At 37.4% G+C, this 19,603-nt stretch overlaps 1 protein-coding gene across 2 annotated transcripts in view; it reads right to left on the bottom strand.

The window, feature by feature from the left end:
* Nucleotides 1-19,603, bottom strand: part of SPAG1 (sperm associated antigen 1) — a 46,625-nt gene that overhangs the window by 26,112 nt on the left and 910 nt on the right. The window contains exons 2-10 of one of the 2 annotated variants that reach the window (XM_069779773.1): nt 18,798-18,939; nt 18,049-18,208; nt 17,556-17,681; nt 12,821-12,888; nt 10,570-10,688; nt 9,977-10,082; nt 2,992-3,122; nt 2,230-2,336; nt 658-820 (exon numbers count right to left, since the gene is read on the bottom strand). In XM_069779773.1, the coding sequence (XP_069635874.1) occupies nt 658-820; nt 2,230-2,336; nt 2,992-3,122; nt 9,977-10,082; nt 10,570-10,688; nt 12,821-12,888; nt 17,556-17,681; nt 18,049-18,208; nt 18,798-18,937 (1,120 nt within the window). In that variant the 5' untranslated portion in view covers nt 18,938-18,939. Of the gene's footprint in view, nt 1-657; nt 821-2,229; nt 2,337-2,991; nt 3,123-9,976; nt 10,083-10,569; nt 10,689-12,820; nt 12,889-17,555; nt 17,682-18,048; nt 18,209-18,797; nt 18,940-19,603 lie in introns of those variants that run through there. The other variant, XM_069779774.1, reaches the window with a different exon arrangement.

Below are 19,603 nucleotides of genomic sequence, written 5' to 3'. Positions count from 1 at the left end.
CAGGAACAGAAGCTGCGCTTCAACTGCTTGTAAACTACATACAGTACAAGAATCGCATATTTTTTACCTCTAATATATACTTTGGGAGCACACAGATGATCTCTTACATTAAAAACCAAAAAAAGACTGATAGTTTTCAAAACAATGACCAAAAAAAATCAAACTACATGCCACTTGATTGTTTTTACACCCTTTGACCCAATCAAGGGAGGAAAAATGCAGAAGAAAAATGTGATGGTGGGAAGGCAGGAGAACTGTGTGAGAGAAAGAGCTAAGGAACATAAAACGTTCTCATAACACCAGAAGAATTCCCAACTGGGTCCACATCAAAGGATAGGTATAAAATTACACAGGACACAGGGAAGTAGGTGATTTATAGCAACATTTTCCACCTGCCTCTGTTACATATTCTATATATATGTAGTTAGTTATATATATATATGTATATTCTAGAAATAATTCCAAAGATGTGTAATAAAACTGGATTCTAGATTTCACATTCGGATCTACTTTAAGTAGTGAATGTAATTTTAGTCTTCAAACAGGCAAAATTCTTTGCAAGCAAATATGGATGAATTGTGTGAACAAACATTACAATATCAAAGGCAATGATTTTTTCCTCAGGTTAAAATTAAATAGGAAATGACATGACATTACTTTTATCTCTGCCGCTTCTTTCATGTTCCTCTGTATTTTCCCCTCTTTCTTCATCACCATCTGAATCCCCTATATCTTGAATAAGTATTCTTTTTCCTTTGCCTTGAGTCTCAGATACAGGCTTTAAACCTTTCAGTTTCTTTTCAATCTCTAGCAGATATTTCTGAAATAGAGAAAAAACAGCAATAGCAGAAGCCTTTTTTATAGGTATGTAAATTATAATTTATATACAGAAAATACATTCTGTTAAATAATCCACATAAAATCCTGAAGAACCAGCAAAATTAATGTAACTGATATAAAACCCAAGAAAATATATGACTTTTCCAAGAGTTGGTATCAAAACCAAGATTAACACTCAATTTCTGTCTCTTAGAAGATATCACACAAATATGTAAGTTCTTTTCTTGATGAACTGCTTAAGCAAAAAATAATTTAAAAGGAAAAAAAGTAGATTGTATTATTGTGATATCTGGCACGGTCTACTCAGAAGAGACGCATGGAAAACAGGCTCTTTCCAGAATCTGTGAAAAAGCCTAAAAACAGTTTATCAAAATTTCTGCTATGGAGAATTTGGTGTCTAATGGGTATCTGATGGAGGAGTGTAACTGACAGAACCAGAACCAACACACACAATTTCTTAGCAGTGTAGCAGAAGGACACTGTTGAATAATGAAAAGGTTTGCTCCTGTTGTAAGAACTGCAAATTAAACATCCTCTCATTCCATAAACATTTTTTGATTGCACAAAAAAAAATACTCCAACTGCACTTCATACTTTCAGAGCAGAGTAAGACACACACAGCATTATGCACTATTCTGAATTTAATCCAATGCTATACAAGGAAGTGCCATTTCAGTACTCGCTTCCTCAAGAAAAAGATAAAACAAGGACAGGAACAAGCAAGGATTCATGTGGACAAAGTACCTTGAAGAATTCCAGTTACTAACAACCAATTTACCTTTATATTAGTGACTCTGCACATAAACATTTCATTCTGCATGTGTTCCATACATTCATATATAGCTCAAGAGGGTTTTGATGATCCTCCAAGCAAAGAGCAACTCAAAAAAATGCCCTGCCAAGCACTTGTCACTTCTAGATGTCTCAGCAAAGGCATAATAGCTGGCACAGATAAGGACAAAGTACAGAGATCTGCCTTCAGCCACAGAAGCATTGCTCAGCAAAGCTACTAATGTATTAAGAACTCTGGAAGAGTACCCAAAATAAATATCTTATGTCTGGTATTATAAGAAGTCTCAGCACAGCCTATTTGATAATCTTTTCTATAAGCATGTTCAGCAGCAAAATTTTAGGCACCTAAGTTACGTTAATAGAGCAAGACTTGAGTGCCTACAGGTTCTCACAATTAAGTAGTGAACAGAAGATCTTGTCCCATTCAAGTACTTAATTTCCACCACAGGCACCTATGTGGTCTTGGGAAACTGATCACTGGCACAGTAGATCGAGTGTGTCCTCAAAACTCATATTCAAATCAAACAATATAAACTGTACTCACTTTATGCTACAACTGCATACAACCTCTTTCTAGTCATACTCATTTATCTTTACCTTAGCTATAGTGTTTTCTGGTTCAACACACAGTACTTTGTTCAGATCTTCTACAGCTGTCTGGTAATTCTGCAGCTGATTGTGTACAGTGGCACGGCGCATCAGAGCTACAGAGGAACAAAGTGAATTATTTATGTATTTAAAGCATAAAGCAGATAAAAATACACTACTTTTTCTAGACATATTAAGTGTAGAACAGTTTTTAAAATTCTGCATTTACTTCATAATGACTCTGTATTAGTAATAACTGTTCTCTTGATCATTTTTAACAATGCAATTTCACATGACACCTTTTGAGATAGCGATCATGAATTATGAAGCATCTTTTACTATTTTTCCAATTTTTCCCCTCCTCCCATGTAAATATAGTTAGCTACATTCAAGCCCTTGCCTTCAGAAAGGATTAAATCAGCAACTTTCATTGTTTTCATGTCACTTCTAAGGTAATTAATACTTCAGTGTGGGTATTATGGAAAAAATGCACTGCACGAATACAAGAGGGCTTATAGTCATAATATGAAAAACAAGAGTTAGCCCCGTGCTACCACTTAAGAATACCCATTACGGATCAACTGGGTGAACTGCATAAAACTTCCCCTGACCCCGAAAATACTGTTAAAATTACTTTGGGGAGCTACTCGTTTCCTTACTCGTACTTAGACCTGATCTAAAGCTCAGTGAAGTCAACTAACAACATGAATGGGTATGTACCATTTTATTTGCTAGAAATAAACTAATGGGCAAGTTTGTGTTCTACTTTACCTTTTACGTTGACAGGTTCCATATCTAGTACCTTCTCACAATCTTGCAAAGCACTATCCCAGTCCTGAAGTTTGATTTCTGCTTGAGCTTTGTTATTATATGCAGCTGCAGTGGGTATTACTGATATACTCCTGAAAAAAGGGAATATTGACCATGGTAGGCTCCTAGTTAGAAAACTTGAATGTATAAACACTTCACTATTGGAAGCTGAAAACAATATTATAACAATATTAATACTGATATTCTAACCACAATAGTGGTTAGAAACTCTGTCCTGCGAGACCAGAGGGAACCATCCACCAACTAGATTTACCATCTTCAGAGGTCTGTTGCTTGCCAGGGCTTAGATCTGAGATGTTGCACAGAAGGTGCCATGGCTCATCTGTCACTTAAACTATTACCTCTTGTTGCCATCCATGTAGACTTGAATGAAACTGCCAAATGAAACCTTTGAGAGTATCAAGAGTAACTAGAGAGCTCTGGAGGTGATGATGAAGAGCATGGGGGACCACAAGGGCTTCTCCTTGATCTTGCTTGTAAAGAGGAAAGACTCAGGTAGCAGTGGATGAATTGTCTGGGTCAATGTCTGGCTGTGTGACTGGTATTGTAGGCAGGTCTTTAGCTTCTATAACAACAGGATCATCTCTGAGCAATCTGGAATGCAGATGACAAAGTGGTGCAAGAGAATCTTTGTCAACACCCTTGCTAACCTAGCAAGAAGGACTCTGAACTGTGTTCACTGGGAAGAGGGGGCAATAGGGAAGTCCTGGGGCGGACAGCATACTGGAAGAGACTCACACCTTCCTTGTGAAAAAAGCATGGCTGGAGGACAATCTCAAGTGCTTGTGCACAAACGCACAAAGCATGGGAAACAAAAAAGAATAATAAAAGGTCTGTGCAGCTATGATCTCAGTGGGATAACAGAGAAATGGTGGGATAATCTGTGTGGCTGGAGCGCTGTGATGGAGGCACGCAGGTCTTTAGAAAGACTAGGAAGGCGAGGAGGAGATGCGTTCTAGCCTAAGCAATGATTAAATATGTGAAGGTTTGTCTTGCAACAGACAAAGTTTGTCTTGGAACAGGCAAGAGACTGACAAGCCAGTCAAGAGAGCTGATCGGTAAGAATAAGAGGTCAGACTGACATGGTGACAATATGATAAGTGCGTGCTTCAGACTGCCTGATGAAGAAGAACAAGCAGATGAAGTCTTCTTCAGGCAACTACAGGAAGCCTCACAATTACAGGCTTTGGTTCCCATGGGGGACCTGAACCACCCTGGTATCTGCTGGTAGGGCAAAATGACAAAGCACAAGAAATCAATATGCTCCAGAAATCTCATAGAAGACAACTTCTTGACACAATCAACAAGTTGACAAGGGGGAATGCTCTGCTCGAATTGTTACTCACAATCAAGAACTGGCTGTGGATGCAAAAACTGACAACAGCCTTTGCTGCAGCAACCACGAGATTGTAGAGTTTAAGATTCTGGGATAAATGAGCAAGATGAACACTGGAATTATAGGCCTGGAGTTCAGAAGGCAAGATCTTGGCCTGTTCAGGAATCTGCTTCGCAGGATTACAGGGAGAATAACCTACAGGCCAAAGGGTGCCAAAAGAGCTGGTCGATTTTCAAGGACAGCTGCCTCAAAGCACAAGAATGATCCCTTCCAATGTGCAGGAAGTCAAGCAAGCATAGAAGAAGGGATGAACAGAGAACTCTTGACAGATGGCAGTGGTGATGGGCTACCCAGGAGGAATATAGAGACACTGGCTAAGTGCAAGTGATGGAATTAAGAAAGCAAAAGCTCAGCTGAAGTTGAAACTAGAAAAAGGATGTGAGCAGCAACAAGAAAGTTTGGTGGTTTGGTTTCTTTTTTTAAGGTCTATCAACAGCAAAAGAAAGATTAAGGAAACTGTCGGCCCGCTGGTCAATGCAGCAGAAAACCTAGTGACAAAGGACATGGAAAAGTTGGAGGTACTCAGTGGCTTCTTCACCTCAGGCCTCCCAGGTACCTGAGTCTAGAGGCAGATTCTGAAGGAGTGAAGCACTACCCACAACAGAGGAAGATAAAGTAGGAAACACTTAAGAAAATAGGATATACACAAGTTCCAGATGGGGTGTTCAGGAAGCTGGCCAGTGTTACTACAAGACTGCTCTATATCATCTTTGAAAAGTCATGGTGACTGGGAGAGGTTCCTGGCGACTGGTCAAGGCAAATGTCACATACATCTTTGTATTGGGTTTGTGTGGCAAGGTTTTGGTAGCAGGGGAGGGCTACAAGGGTGGCTTCTGTGAGAAGCTACCAGAAGCTTCCCCTATGTCTGATAGGGCCAATGCTAGCCAGCTCCAAGACAGACCTGCCGCTGGCCAAGGCCAAGCCCATCAGTGACAGGACCCAAGCTGGAGCAGTCTGTTCCTGAAGGACTGCACCCCATGGAAGGGACCCACACTGGAGCAGTTCATGAAGAACTATAGCCCGTGTGAAGGACCCATGTTGAAGAAGTTTGTGGAGGATTGTCTCCCATGGGAGGGACCCCACGGTGGAGCAGGGGAAGAGTGTGAGGAGAACTCCCCCTGAGGAGGAGGGAGCAGCAGAGATGACTTGTGATGAACTGACCACAACCCCCACTCCCATTCCCCCTGTGCCACTGAGAGGGAGGAGGTAGAGAAAATCAGGAGTAAAGTTAAGCCCAGTGGTTTAACCCCAGCCAGCAACTAAGCACTACACAGCTGCTCACTCGCTCCCCCCCACTCAGTGGGATGGGGGAGAGAATCAGAAGGAAAACGGTAAAACTTGTGGGTTGAGAGAAGAACAGTTTAATAGAACGGAAAAGAAGAAACTAATAATGATAATAATAACAATACTAAAATGACAATAATAATAATAAAAGGATTGGAATATACAAAACAAGTGATGCACAATGCAATTGCTCACCACTCACTGACCGATGCCCAGTTAGTTCCCGAGCAGCAATCCCCACCCCAGGCCAACTCCCCCCAGTTTGTATACTAGGTATGACGTCACATGGTATGGAATACCCTGTTGGCCACTTTGGGTCAGCTGTCCTGGCTGTGTCCCCTCCCAGCTTCTTGTGCCCCTCCAGCCTTCTTGCTGGCTGGACATGAGAAGCTGCAAAATCCCTGACTTAGTATAAACACTACTTAGCAACAACTCAAAAACATCAGTGTTATCAACATTCTTCTCATACTGAATCCAAGACATAACACTATACCAGCTACTAGAAAGAAAATTAACTCTATCCCAGCCGAAACCAGGACACCCAGGAAGAAGTAAGGGGTGGGGGGAAGATGTTTTAAGACTTGGTTTTATTTCTCATTATCCTGCTCTGATTTGATTGGTAATAAATGAAACTAATTTCCCCAAGTCAAGTCTGTTTTGCCCATGACGGTAATTGGTGAATGATCTCTTCCTGTCCTTATCTCGACCCACAGCTTTTTGTTATATTTTCTCTCCCCTGTCCAGTTGAGGTGGGGGGGAGTGATAGAGTGGCTTTAGTGTGCACCTGGCATCCAGCCAGGGTCAATCCACAACAATCTTCAAGAATGGCAAGGTGGAAGACCTGGGAAACTACAGGCTGGCCAGTCTAGCCTCAGTTCTCAGAAAGATTATGGAGCAAGTCTTCCTGAATTCCTGTCCAAGCATACGAAGGATAAGAAGGTGACTAGCAACAGATAGCACAGATTTACCAAAGGCAGACCATGCCAAGACCAGCTTGATAGCTTTCTTTGCTTCTTGGCTCAGTGAAGGAAGGACGAACACAGGATTTTCCTTACCTTGACTGTAGCAAAGCCTTTGACATGATCTCCCATAGTATTCTTATAGCCAAATAGGTAAAACATGGACTATGTAAGTGGACAATAAGGGAGAAAGAAAACTAACTGGACTGCTGGGTTCAAAGAATTGAGCCATACAAAGTCCAACTGGTGAACAGCTACTAGTGGCCTCCCTTTGGGATCAGTACTTTTTACATCTTCATTAGGGGCTTACAAGATGGAATAGAAGGCACCCCCAGGATGTTTGTCAATGATACAAAGCTGGAGGGGGAACAGTCAATAATACACTGGACAGCAGAACTCCAGTCAAAGGGACCTTAACAGGCCAGAACAGGCTGGCAGACTTCTCAGGAAGTTCAAAAAAGGCAAGCACAAAATCCTGCACCTGAAACAGAGTAACTCGAGCAACACTACAGGCTAGGTGCCAACTAGCTAGAAAGCAGCTTTGCAGGAAAGGATCTGAGGGCTCTGGTGGACAACAAATTGAACAGGAATCAACAGTATGCTCTCAAGGCAAAGAAGGCGTACTGCATGCTGGGCCATATTAGCAAGACCGTAGCCAGGAGATCAACAGAAGTGATTCTTCCCCTATCTTCAGCACCTATGAGACAACAAGTGGAGTACTTGTGTTTAGTCTGGGGCTTTCCTGTACACAAAAGGCACCAACAGACTGGAGTGAGTCCAGCACGTCACCAGGATAGTTAGGGGACTGGAGTACATGCAGTACTTGTGAGGAAAGTCTAAGATAACTAGGTTTGTTCAGCCAAAAGTGAAGGTTCAGGGGAGGTCTTGTAGCTGTTTTCAATTACTTAATGGGAAGATATGGAGAAGACAGAGTCACATCCTTCTCAGAAGTGCACACTGATAAGACAAAAGGCAACAGATACAACTTGCAAAAAGGGAATTTCTGATGAAGTTTTTAAAAAAAAAAAAACAATTTACTGTAAGGGTAGTTAAACACTGCAACAGGCTGCCCAGAGAGGTTGTGAAATCTCCATCCTTGGAGATGTTAAAAACTTAATTAAACAAAGCCCCGAGTAACCTGATGTAACTTGGCCATGCTTTGAGAGGCGATTTGCCCATAATATCATTCAGAGGTCACTTTCAACCTAAACTATTCTATGATTCTGCGGTATAACTGAAATTACTAAACAGAGTGATTTCACTAGACATATGCAGAAAAATAGGCAAGAGCCATTTATTTTAAAATCACATCAGCACAATCGAATTATGTCAAGAGAACGTCCTCTGCAAAAGTTTTGAATCTCCTGAGAAATGAGAGGTTTGGGTTTTGTAAAATAGAAAGCACTCTATGTTCAGCTTAGAATAGTAGGCCTCATTACAAGACAAACAGAATGAATAACTGTACCCTGATCATTTTTATATAGAACTCTACTTTTTCCATCTTAGCCATATATAAATAACCCCTCCAGACTATTATCAATTCACTCCAAAATATGTTTTATTTAAATATTTCTAAATGTAAGAAAATAGTAATTTTCAGATAGTGCTAGAAAAGTGCCCAGTTAGAACAGCATGCAGTGTCAATATTATATATTTCAGAAGGTGTACAATGCCCCATGGGGGTCGGATATGGAAAGACTCTCCATTTAGGAAGGATTCTGTCCATCCTTACTGATACCTTACTTATGCACCAAAAGCAGAGATTTTAACTCACTTTTATATTACGGATTTGTATTTTATTTATTGTATATGAAATACAGCTATGGATGTTTTTTATATTCATGTTCATGTATTAAAAAAACCAAGAAAAACATTAAGGCTGCAAGCCAAGAACAAAAAAAAAAACCATCAAATGCCTCAGTTTAAATAGCCTGTGCACTATGAATATTGATACCTTTGTGCACATATATACATCAACAGTCTCCAAGTAAATTTTCGTAAGCTGTTCTACAAAACCCTGCCTCCTTCAGTGACAGTATGAATGGTGCTTCCTAACAATAAATCTGTTCAGTATTTATTTTATTGCTGTGGCACACAATTTATTAGTATTCATTATTTTCTTCATACTTGTCTGCACTGACAACAGATGCATTAACTTCCTCATAAAATTTTTTTTCAAGGATATCCCACTATAATATCATAGCCCATGAATTATCTTAACATTTCATCTCACAATAGTGCCGTATCATTACCCTCAGTTTACACTGGTAATTAATATCCCAAGATTCCCATATGCTCTCAATTTCAAAGTGACAACTTTGACACTTCTAGAATTTGTGGTTTTTTTAAAGTCCTTATCATTTCGAAGCATGGAGTTAAACACAAAATTGAGTTTCCTTTAATGTTAGTTTAATGTGTGAGCAGTCAGCACTTTTGCAAGTCAGACCTCTAGTGTCTCAAGATGGGTAATCTGCAAATGAGAAACGAGCATTGTCTCATGAAAATCCTTGTTTGTATAAATGGCATCATGTTTGAACACTGTGAAAAAGGTCGAGAAAAAAATCTAGTTCTCCCAAGGTAGCATTCAAATACCTTAACTGAAACACTATCCTTCTCTTCCTGACATGCTCAATTCTGTTCACCTTGCACTTTTCTACTTTTGAAACAAATACAACAGAGGTCCTGTAGCAACAACCTCTATTTTTATAAATAAAGCCACAGTCTGAATGTAGTCCACTGAGCACTAAATAAGGCAAGCAACCTGTTAAGAGTCTCATTTTTCTTAATCCTGTGTTTATATACTTTCTTTCTGGACAGCTACTAATTACAGACAGTGTTATGATGAAGCTGCACACAGTGATTTTTCTTTGTCCTAAGAAGAGGTTATTAAATCAATTTTACTTATTAACAACTGAGACAATCCTACTGATACGATTAATTAGAATTAATTTGTAATTAATTTAGTTTCTCAACATGCTGCTTATCCTTCTATTTTTGCAAACTTGCCCTTGATTCTCAATGGTTTTGAATAATCTGGAAAAGTTTGTGGCACCTGCAGATTGCATCCCATCACTATTTATCCACTTCTCTTCCTGATAAATAAAAATTAATATCAGGATGCAACAGTGCTTTAAGTATTTTTCTGTCAAATCTTTTTTGCCCTTTTGAAAATAATCTAATTGTCAGTAGTTGCTTCAGTAAGAAGATGCTTTAATTACATTGTTCTAAAAATAATACTCACAAGTAACAGTCATCAAAATAAAAGAACACAATAGTATTTACTCACCGAGTGTAATATATCACTGCTTCCATGTAATCGCCACTGGCAAAGGCTTCATTGCCCTTTTCTTTTTCACGAGTAGCAATAAAAATCTTCTCTTTCTTTGTCATTCCTAGAAAAAAATATTTATACATAACAACTAACAACTTGCAAAGATGCAATTAAAACAGTGAGCTAAAATACTTTGAATGTCATAATCTGTGTATTACTTTTTTAAAAGAACATGGATTACTAAAAGACAAATTTGTATTTTATTTTCTATAATAAAACCCTAAATTCTTCTGATAGGCATACAATTCAAAGTGCAAGATGAAAGTGGTTGGCTAACCTATACCATTGGTTTACAATAGCAGATGTATGCTTTACTTCCTTACCTAGTGCTCTCAACCTAAATGCAACATAAATATTTTAACTGATTATTAACACCAAGACTAGATTTTTTTCAAATATGGCTTCAAGTTCAGTTGACCTCCTAACAACTTTTAGCATCTCTAGGGGCTGAAAAATAGATAAAGACACTTTTAACTGTTCAATTTGTATTCATACTCTACAACACAGTATTACAATTAAAGAAAAATTATATGTTTCTAAGACATTACCAGTTGTGTCTATTTTCTTTTCAATTATAGGTAGACTTGGCCTACTAAAGAATCTTGCTTTTGAGTTACTTTCTTCACAGCCTTCATCAATTTTAGAACATTCCTTTTCCACGTCAAACCTTAAATTAATAAAAATAACAAATTCAATAATGCTGCATAGCAAGACTCCTCTACTAGTAGAAGGGCATACTATATTTCCATTATAAACCAAAGGAAAAAAGAGAGATAAAGGCCATGTTCAATTATCCATGACTAGTTAGGAAAAAGATGCTTAGTCTTATCTCCTTTCCTTGTGTTGTTTTTTTTGTGTGTGCTTCTCCTGCTTATACGTTACCTCCCCTCTTCTTCCTCCCTTCTGGTTAAAAGCAAACAAACCAAACCAAGAAAAATGTCTGCTTCACATCCTTGCCATCTCCCCCCAAAAGACAGGTAAAATTTAAGAAACAGTATCATCAGTCTCAATCCCAGCCCTATCAAACACCTCTATTAACCTTTGCCAAAATACCTAAGAAACAACTTCAAAGCAACTAATACGGTAAACGTGAGAGAGATTTCAAAACAGTCTCAGACACTTCCAAGGCTACTCTGAAACAGCTTTTGAAAACAGTGTTTAGGAATTTATATCAAATAAATATTGCTGCCATAGTCCTATAAAACAAACAGAGTAATAACCAATTCCTACACTATCTGGAAGCACTACACTAACTACTTTTCTGTGTAAGATTTAATGAAAAATAGCCTTTGCTTTATACAATAATCTTGATTAATATAAATAATTTCTATCTGAAATAGACACACAAATTTCAAAAATTTATCCAATTCAATACCTTTTCAGGTAAGACTAATTGTTCTCCATTTTGATTCTGATCTTTTGCCAGCTTACTTTTACCTTTTTATTGTAAATGAACCACATTTCAAGGTAAGTGGTTTTAAAATATGAAGTGAAACATTTTGTTCAGAAATTGCCTAAACAATTATTTGAAGGTTTTGAAATTATCCTCAAAATGTTTTCAAAACACGATATGCTTCAAACTGGAAAATTTATTTCAAATAACTTCTGTTTCAGTATACTCATATAATCCAAAATAAATACATTATATGGGAATATTCACAAACTGTAGTATTATCAGCATGCTGAAGAAGTTAAAGATTGAGTACATAAAACTGTAAACAAAATCCCCAAATCATTACTTGAAAGGATACAGTGGAAAGAGGAATAAAAGAATAAATTGTTGCAGAAGTTATTTTGATAACCTATTTTGTTTGTCCACATTTGACCAGGAAGGCCCCAATTTCTGAAACATACATGCATGAAAATAACTGATATGCACAACTGTTTGTAAGAACAGCATCTTATGCAGACAGGGTTTTTGTAGGGGTTTTGGGGTAGAGTGAAACATTAAGAGTTTCATTACCCAAACCCCACAGTCTCTAGATTTATCTCCCCATCTACTGCACTGGAAACTTGTGTCTCCTCACTCTGATACCACAGCATCATATTCCAGATTTCAGAAGCTAGACAGAAGCTGCTACCATGCAAAAGAGAGAAGCATGTGCGTTTCCCCCTCCGTGTTCAACAATCTGGGGGCATCAATCTGTCACATAACTTGGGAGGGTAATAGGCCACCATTACATGATGCAGTGAGCATCTTTGTATCAGGGCTCCATCCACTCTAGAAATAAGTCAGTTACTGTCTAAACCTCTGATTATGTGTAATTGCATCTGAGCAAACTGGCGCACCCGCCTCAAGCTCATTCTTTGAGGTCAGTGGGGCTCAGTGCAGGAATAAGGATTCATCAGTTTTGTTTTTAATTTAGAATTGTGGCTTTAGATACACAGAAGATTGAATTTATAAGCATATGTTAAATAACCCTAGAAGTGCTTTCAAAAAACTGATAATTGTAATTCCTTGCTTTTACGTACCTCCATAAATTTTATATCTTAGATACTGAAAAATGAAATCTGAAACAAAATGACTTTGTATTTATATTTTCTGCTGAGTTCCTATATTTCATGCAGCTTGTACAGAAGTATAGACTAACTTGTTCTCAGCTGTTAGCACCACAATGAATCATTTGCATTTCAACAGAACATTTGTTATGAAAAACGTAAGTTTCACCAAAGTCTTACAATTCCCTGAAATGCTGACCTTAATACTATGTTTCTGGAAAATACTTTAAAAAACAACCACCATGTTCCATTATTAAACAAATAAATAAGATTTAATAAAAACTTAAAGATTTAACATACTTGTCCCATTCACTGTAATCTCGTGGTATGTTTTTCTTGTTTCTTTCTTTGTTTTGTGATTTTTTGTTCTGAAAGAGAAACAGCCAGCCTGTAAGACATTTTTTTAAAGTGGAAATTCACAGACTTTGTTTTGTTTTGTTTCTGCAATACATATTCCTAGTAACTACTCATTACTAGTAATATCTCAGCAGTCTTGAAAACTTAATTCATCTTGCTTTAAAGAAAATCTTCATGTATTTCACATATCGTTGTAATCTGAGGCGCTCTTCATTCTCACACTTTCTCTCCACTGCCCTGTTATATGTCACAGAGGCACTGAATAAAACTTTCAGATAGGAGACTGCTCTTCCTAATTAGTATCTTGTGCTGCCATCTTCCAAACCATCCTTTCAACACAGCAAGGGAGAACTCAAGTCTTGGGAAAACCCAGCCTTGTGATGAGGTGTTTGACACTGAGATTGAATCAGTAACCTCATTTTAGGCTTGCCGTTCCGAAGAGAATGCAATGCACAGATTTTGATAGTCCCTGGAACCCTCACAACAAACAGAGATGTTTGACTTCAAAATAGTGTCTGGACTTCTGGCTATTTCACACTCCACTCAAGCCAATTCCCAAGATGATTTACACTCATTCTAGCTTTTAGACAAGCTCCGTCACTGAGGTTTGCCTTACCTAAACTTTATCCTTAGGACCTTCCTGCAACAATCAGTCCCAATAACAGATTTGACTGACTTGTATCACAACCCATCTCCTGCACTAATGGAACCTATCTCCATAGCTGGCACCTCTGGCATGTCTTCTACCTCTGTGTATATTTCTGATAGGTCCCTCCCTGCTTGTTGACTTCAACAATACTTAATAGCAAGGTGTGGTTCCAAACAGGTACTCCACAGTGGAACAGCCAGTTCAAAATATTCCCATCTACTCTGTCCTGGCCGTTCAGCCCTTCTCTTAACTTGCAATCCATCATTCACTGAGTTGGACCAACGTAATTGTTTGTAGAGTTGCAGATTTACAATTATCTGGGTTCAAACAAACAATTTGATAGAAATTAGAGTGCAATCCCTAAATTTATCTACCAGTTCAACCGAGCACATGATAAACTGGACCAAAGAAACAAATAGCAACCTCTTAAACTAGCTTTACCAGTGGTGACACTGTAAGAAGGAAGTATTTCTGCAGTTGGATGTAAACATCTCAATTTACATAATGCAAATGTGACCCTTCCTGTAAACACTTCTGACTATCTCTAATGTTAGGTTACACAAACTATTATAGTATATAACTTCAGAATTACTCTTAATAAGCTCAGTCTTTCAAGAAGCTAGACAAAATGACAAATACATTTAGTGATCAGCGCGTGTTTGGAGGAGGTAACTCCTAAGTATGGCTTCCTGAAATACGAGTTATCATTATGTATGCATCCTGGTGCACATTACAAATTTACTAATTTAATAAACATAAAATGTTTTTTTCAAAACAGAAGTCCTTAACTTAAACGAGCACAAAAGTAGTGAAACTACTTTTCAGAAGAAAACTCAAGGTATTTACACTGATGCAACTTTAATTTAGGGAGAGAACTACAGCATGTCCTTTTAAGGAATAAGGCAGAAATGTTGACTTGAAAATGCACAATTTAAAAAATTCTAGGTCTCATATTCTTGGGAGCACTGTAACCAAGTTGCAGCTCCAGCAGATTCAGGAATTTCTTAATCAGTAATATTTCAGAGCACCTCATCCAAAAGGCTTTGATAAAAAACATATGTTTGCATGCAGTGGAACAAAAAAACCAAAAAAACCCCTCTGCCCTTGTCATATTTCTTGCCAGAACTCACAATGCATGGATCCCACAGGGTTTGAAGCCCAGTGAACAATTTCTGGACCAAAGATCAAAGCATGGGCTGGCTTCAGTTCAGGTGACACAGAATTTGGCCTTGGTTCTGCTTTGTGCCCTGTGTGATGGCCTAAGACACTACTATTCTGTGTCAGCTATACCAGTATTCTTTTTTAGTTCAGAGTATTCAAAATAATATGAAGACTATTTAGATAACATCACAGTGGATTTTTATAACATAAAACTTGGCATGTGTGTTGCATGCCCTGGACTGTAGCATGAGGAGGCATCTGAGGACAGAAATATTTCTGGAATAGTATTAGGAAACTGTGTTTGGCAAAGGAACCTAAGTCTGCTGAAATCCCATCAATACAGTCTTTTGGAAGTAAGTATTTTTAAACCCATGCTTTAGTTCTGTCCTGGAAAAAGTGAGGCAGCAAAAATAATAATTAAGCAATGTGGACAGTTAAGAACAGAAAAACTCAAGCTGTCTCTCCAGTCCTCTTTTATTTTGCAGTACAGATGTAACCTCAGAGTCCTGGGCAGCATGAAAGAAAAATGGGTATAAGACAGAAACTTCCATATTGTGTTAAAGAGGGAAATATTGCATAAAGTTCACTCTTTTTTTCTATTCATTTTTGGAAAATCTTCCCCATGACTTCACACCAATAAAAAGAAAACACCATACAGAGTTATAAGCTATTAGTAGTGAATTGAAACTGTACCTACATTTAGTATCAGCAAGAAAATCTGATTACAGACACAAGATGCTTCCATTTACCAAACCTGTACCCATTGGTGCAATCTGCTATTTTAGGGTCAATAAGGATTTCCAGAATTGGCTTCATTGAAGATGCTGAACTTTTTACATATCAGATCAGATGAACAGTCTCCAATCAGATAACAACATGAAATTATGGAAGGGTTTGTGAATTTCTTTCTAGGAGAAAGGAGAAGTTTATCATGCCAACTTTATACTTGATACCACATTACAAAATTATGTGATGCCAGTGTAAAAAATAATTACAGTCCTAACTGATTAGCAAAACATATTTAAAAATTATAAGATTACATATAGCTTTATCAGCAAGAAAGAAAAGAAATAAAAACTGATTAAGTATATTAATCGAATTTTTTTTTTAGATTTCCTATTACAGGTATAAATTTAGTGTACACTATAGAAACAGCTTCTTTTTATTCAGTAGTGATCTAGTAGTGGTATAACTGCACTGCTACATAAATAAAACTCAATTTCAGGCCTTTCTTCTCTCTTCCAGGACAGGTTACAATTACTTCAGAGGCCATCTGCTTGGACAAAAGGAATGGAAATCATATACCATAGATAAGGCATAAAGCTGTATCTAGGTTTCCCGGGTAATAATGCTAACACCTAAACCTTGTATGGGGAACAATACTGATAGAAACTTGACCTGAAGACTGTTGCATGCTTTAAAGTAGGAGAAAAAAAATCTGAATAAATATTTCGTCTTTGAATGGAGAACACATCTTCTTTAGTAAAACTGTATATCCTAGATTTCAAGCTACTTTCCACCATTTTATGCTTATATTCTAATCTGGATTCACTGAGTTCACATATTTTATTTACCATTTTTTGTTCTAGAAAACACTTATACAGGACATAAATCAAGAGTAAAGCTACAGTGGGACTCTTCATCTCAGCAAAACAGGATAGTCAAGAAGAACATACATTGCAAAATGTGAAAGAGACAGATTAATGAAAAAACCACCCCAAAACAAAAGCACATCTTAGTCTCAATACTAACCACTTACAAAGCATTACACTGGAGTTCCCAGCCTCTTTGTACACCACATAACAGAGAGTGCCTAGTTATCCCAAATGCCTTGGTCTGATGTCTAAGCACCAGCTGACAATAACTAGTTTCTGACAACACAGGAACACAAATCAGGAATTTACCAATACATAAATGTTCCAATAAAATTTGTCAAATTAACAATTAATAAGAAATATCACATGACCTGTAAGGATCCATTCATAACTATTCTCAATTCCAAACTTCCAAAAAGAAAAATCCTTTAGTGAATTTGTTATAAGTGTCCCAGAATTCCAAAGAAAATAGTGGGAATCAGACTGAAGCCATCCATGATAACATCTGACAATTCAAAAAAATTGCATTCCACACCTACTTTTCTGCCAACCCCTCCAATAGCACTGCATTTAGTATTAGTAAGAAAAGCTGGTCACAGACAAAACATATTTCAGGCAGATAATTAAATGGAAAAAAACATGATGAAACTAATACCTAGGAAAAAGGGTAAATGTTTATTCTGTAGGTCTGAATATTTGTTAAGTATGCTTTATGGATAAATTAGGAAGTATGCTTTATGGCTAAAGCTGGAATACCAACTCAAGGTATAAAATAAGGGGAATCAAAGGGTACACGTACACCAGTGCAACCCAATATAGAAGTGGCTATAGAGTGAAACAGTTGGTGCAGAGGGTCCAACATCCATACTGTATGTGTTTCAGGGTGTTTATTTTGGACTAGCTCCTGTCTGCTTTCATGGAAAAAAAGCCTACTGGCAGCCAGAGAAAATCTCCTGGCATAATTTCATCCAAAAGGAACCTAGTTCATATGCTTAAATACCACTTTGAAATGTGAATCAAAGAACATAAAAAGGTGATTTGCTCCAGAAGTGAATTCTTGATCAGAATTAAAACATTACAAGACACATGCTAGTACTAAGGAGGTACTTTTGTTTAAGCATTAGTCTTCTTGCAAGGGAACTTAAACTTTTTTATTTTCTGGTTAACAAAATAAATCTAGTAAGAAAGCCTCAACGACTAGAAGTTTGTACGTATAAAATTTTCTAATTTTAGAAAGACATACAATTAACATACATTAGAAAACTGGAGATACCTGGTTAGCAGGAAGACAGCTGCTGGAACAACGGATAGGAGGCAAGTTATCTTGTCTTTCATGCAGTGTGTCTGTTCTCAGGAACTGTGGTTTCTTATCATCTTCATTCATTTCTGTCACCCAGCTCTGAAAATAAATAAATAATATATCTGTACCTCGAAGCATTAGAGCAGATATACTTCATAGTCTACAATGACCCTAACAACTATCCTTACAATGCATTGTTCTTAACGGGGAAAAGCAATTAAGACAAAAACCAATTGTGCTTTTTTGAATAAAAAGCAATCTACAAAAAAAATCTGTAGAGTTAAAATGGGCGTTAAAGAGTCAGAGACATTGATTCAAGAAAATAATTTAAAAACCCTCAACATAATCCTTTGATCATTTCCTCATTTAATCAAATAATTACATTCTACTTAAGCACAAGAAAAGGAAGATTGATACATCAAAGTGATTATATTACTGACCATTATAAATTAGAGTTATACTGTACCATCAGTTCACCATTAATTGTTTCCCATTCTTCAGCTGTGAAATCAGACGCTGTGGCTGCAGGCTTATCTCTTCTCAGAGCTCTGCTCCTTGGATCTAAATGCTCGATACGCTTTTCACAAAACAACGTAAGGTCAGGATAACATCCCTCTTCACCAGACCTTTAAAATGCAAAGATATAAAAGTTACAAAAAAGAACTAAACTGCACTGCATCCTCCATATTTCTCTCCATGTGTAGTCTCTTGTGTGGCCACCACAGTGACTGCAGAGGACTATTTTCCTGTTACAACTGAATTCTACTGTCCCCTAATAACATTTTGATCAGAAAATTCCACTGAGTTAACCTTCAACAACTTTCCAATGGACACACATACACAGTTCAAAATTATCACAGTGTGCATAAAAAAATGTTCATGTCATTTTCAGCAAAAGTTAAATAGGCATGGCATGTGAAATCACCACAAACAGCCAGACAAGCTGGCTTCATGACAGAACCAAAATCCAGCAGCAGCATTTGAGAAAAACCTGGCATCAAGTTACTCAAACTTTTTGGATGGTTAAAACAGGACTTGGATTTCTAGTGTTATCATTTGGACACTTTCAACATGATTACTTTAACTTTGTATTTTAATTTTTAAACTAGAAAGTTACAAAGAGGTTCAAGACAAACAGAGTATTTAAGTATGGGTTCCTTTGAATTTTACAGAACAGGAATATAATTAGTAAAGAAGATAAGAAAATATGTTTACCTTAATACCCTGAGAATCTTTTCCAGGTGTTTAACATCTGTGCATTTTTCAATGAACTTGTAGTCCAGATGACCAATAGGTATTTGATATGTTTTAGTGGTTCCTTGGTCCAGCAAAAATGGTACTGAGTCATCACCCATAACTAAATATTAGAAGGAAAAAATGTGATTCTGTAGGCACTTAATTATATTTTGAAGCAATGCAGACTTAAGGAATAACCCTGCTCATGCTCTGAAGTAATACTCTGTTATGGAAGCAGACCTGTTGCCACAAAAGAAAAATTTCAAATTTGAAGACCTGATCACACAAACTGTTCTTGACAGAGGTTTACTGATAGAAGTATGGTTATAAATGAGAGTTGTTTTAGAGAAAGAATACATACAACTCTACTGCTCCTGCAAGGCAGAACAAGTCGGAAAGACTGCTTAAAGAAAAATTGCCAATTTCTGCCCACCACATTCTCTGTTTTTCTTTAAACACAATATGGTATTACCTATTTTAACCAAGTGTGGTGGGGATGAAGGAGAAATGGTGCAGGACCCTCTACTTTTTTCAGAGGGAATATGTTAACCAACTCAGTGTACTTAATGGAATGATAACGTTTGCCTTCTCTGTAGCCAAAATAAATCCAGTTGTTGGTCTTTCCTCACTAACTGCATTTTCTAAGTCTCTGATTATATTACTGTACTAATCTGAATCTTTTCCAGTAAGTCTGTAACTGATGAAGTGAGATGTTCAAACTGGACGCTTCCTGTCTCCCTGTACGTTTGATCTGCTTATCTGCATCTTTCTGTATTTTGATTCCA

This window comes from Haliaeetus albicilla, chromosome 3 (assembly GCF_947461875.1).
Source record: "Haliaeetus albicilla chromosome 3, bHalAlb1.1, whole genome shotgun sequence".
In the NCBI taxonomy this organism is placed as follows: Eukaryota; Metazoa; Chordata; class Aves; order Accipitriformes; family Accipitridae; genus Haliaeetus; species Haliaeetus albicilla.
Note: the sequence above shows the minus strand (reverse complement) of the source record. Positions and strands in the feature narration are given on the sequence as shown.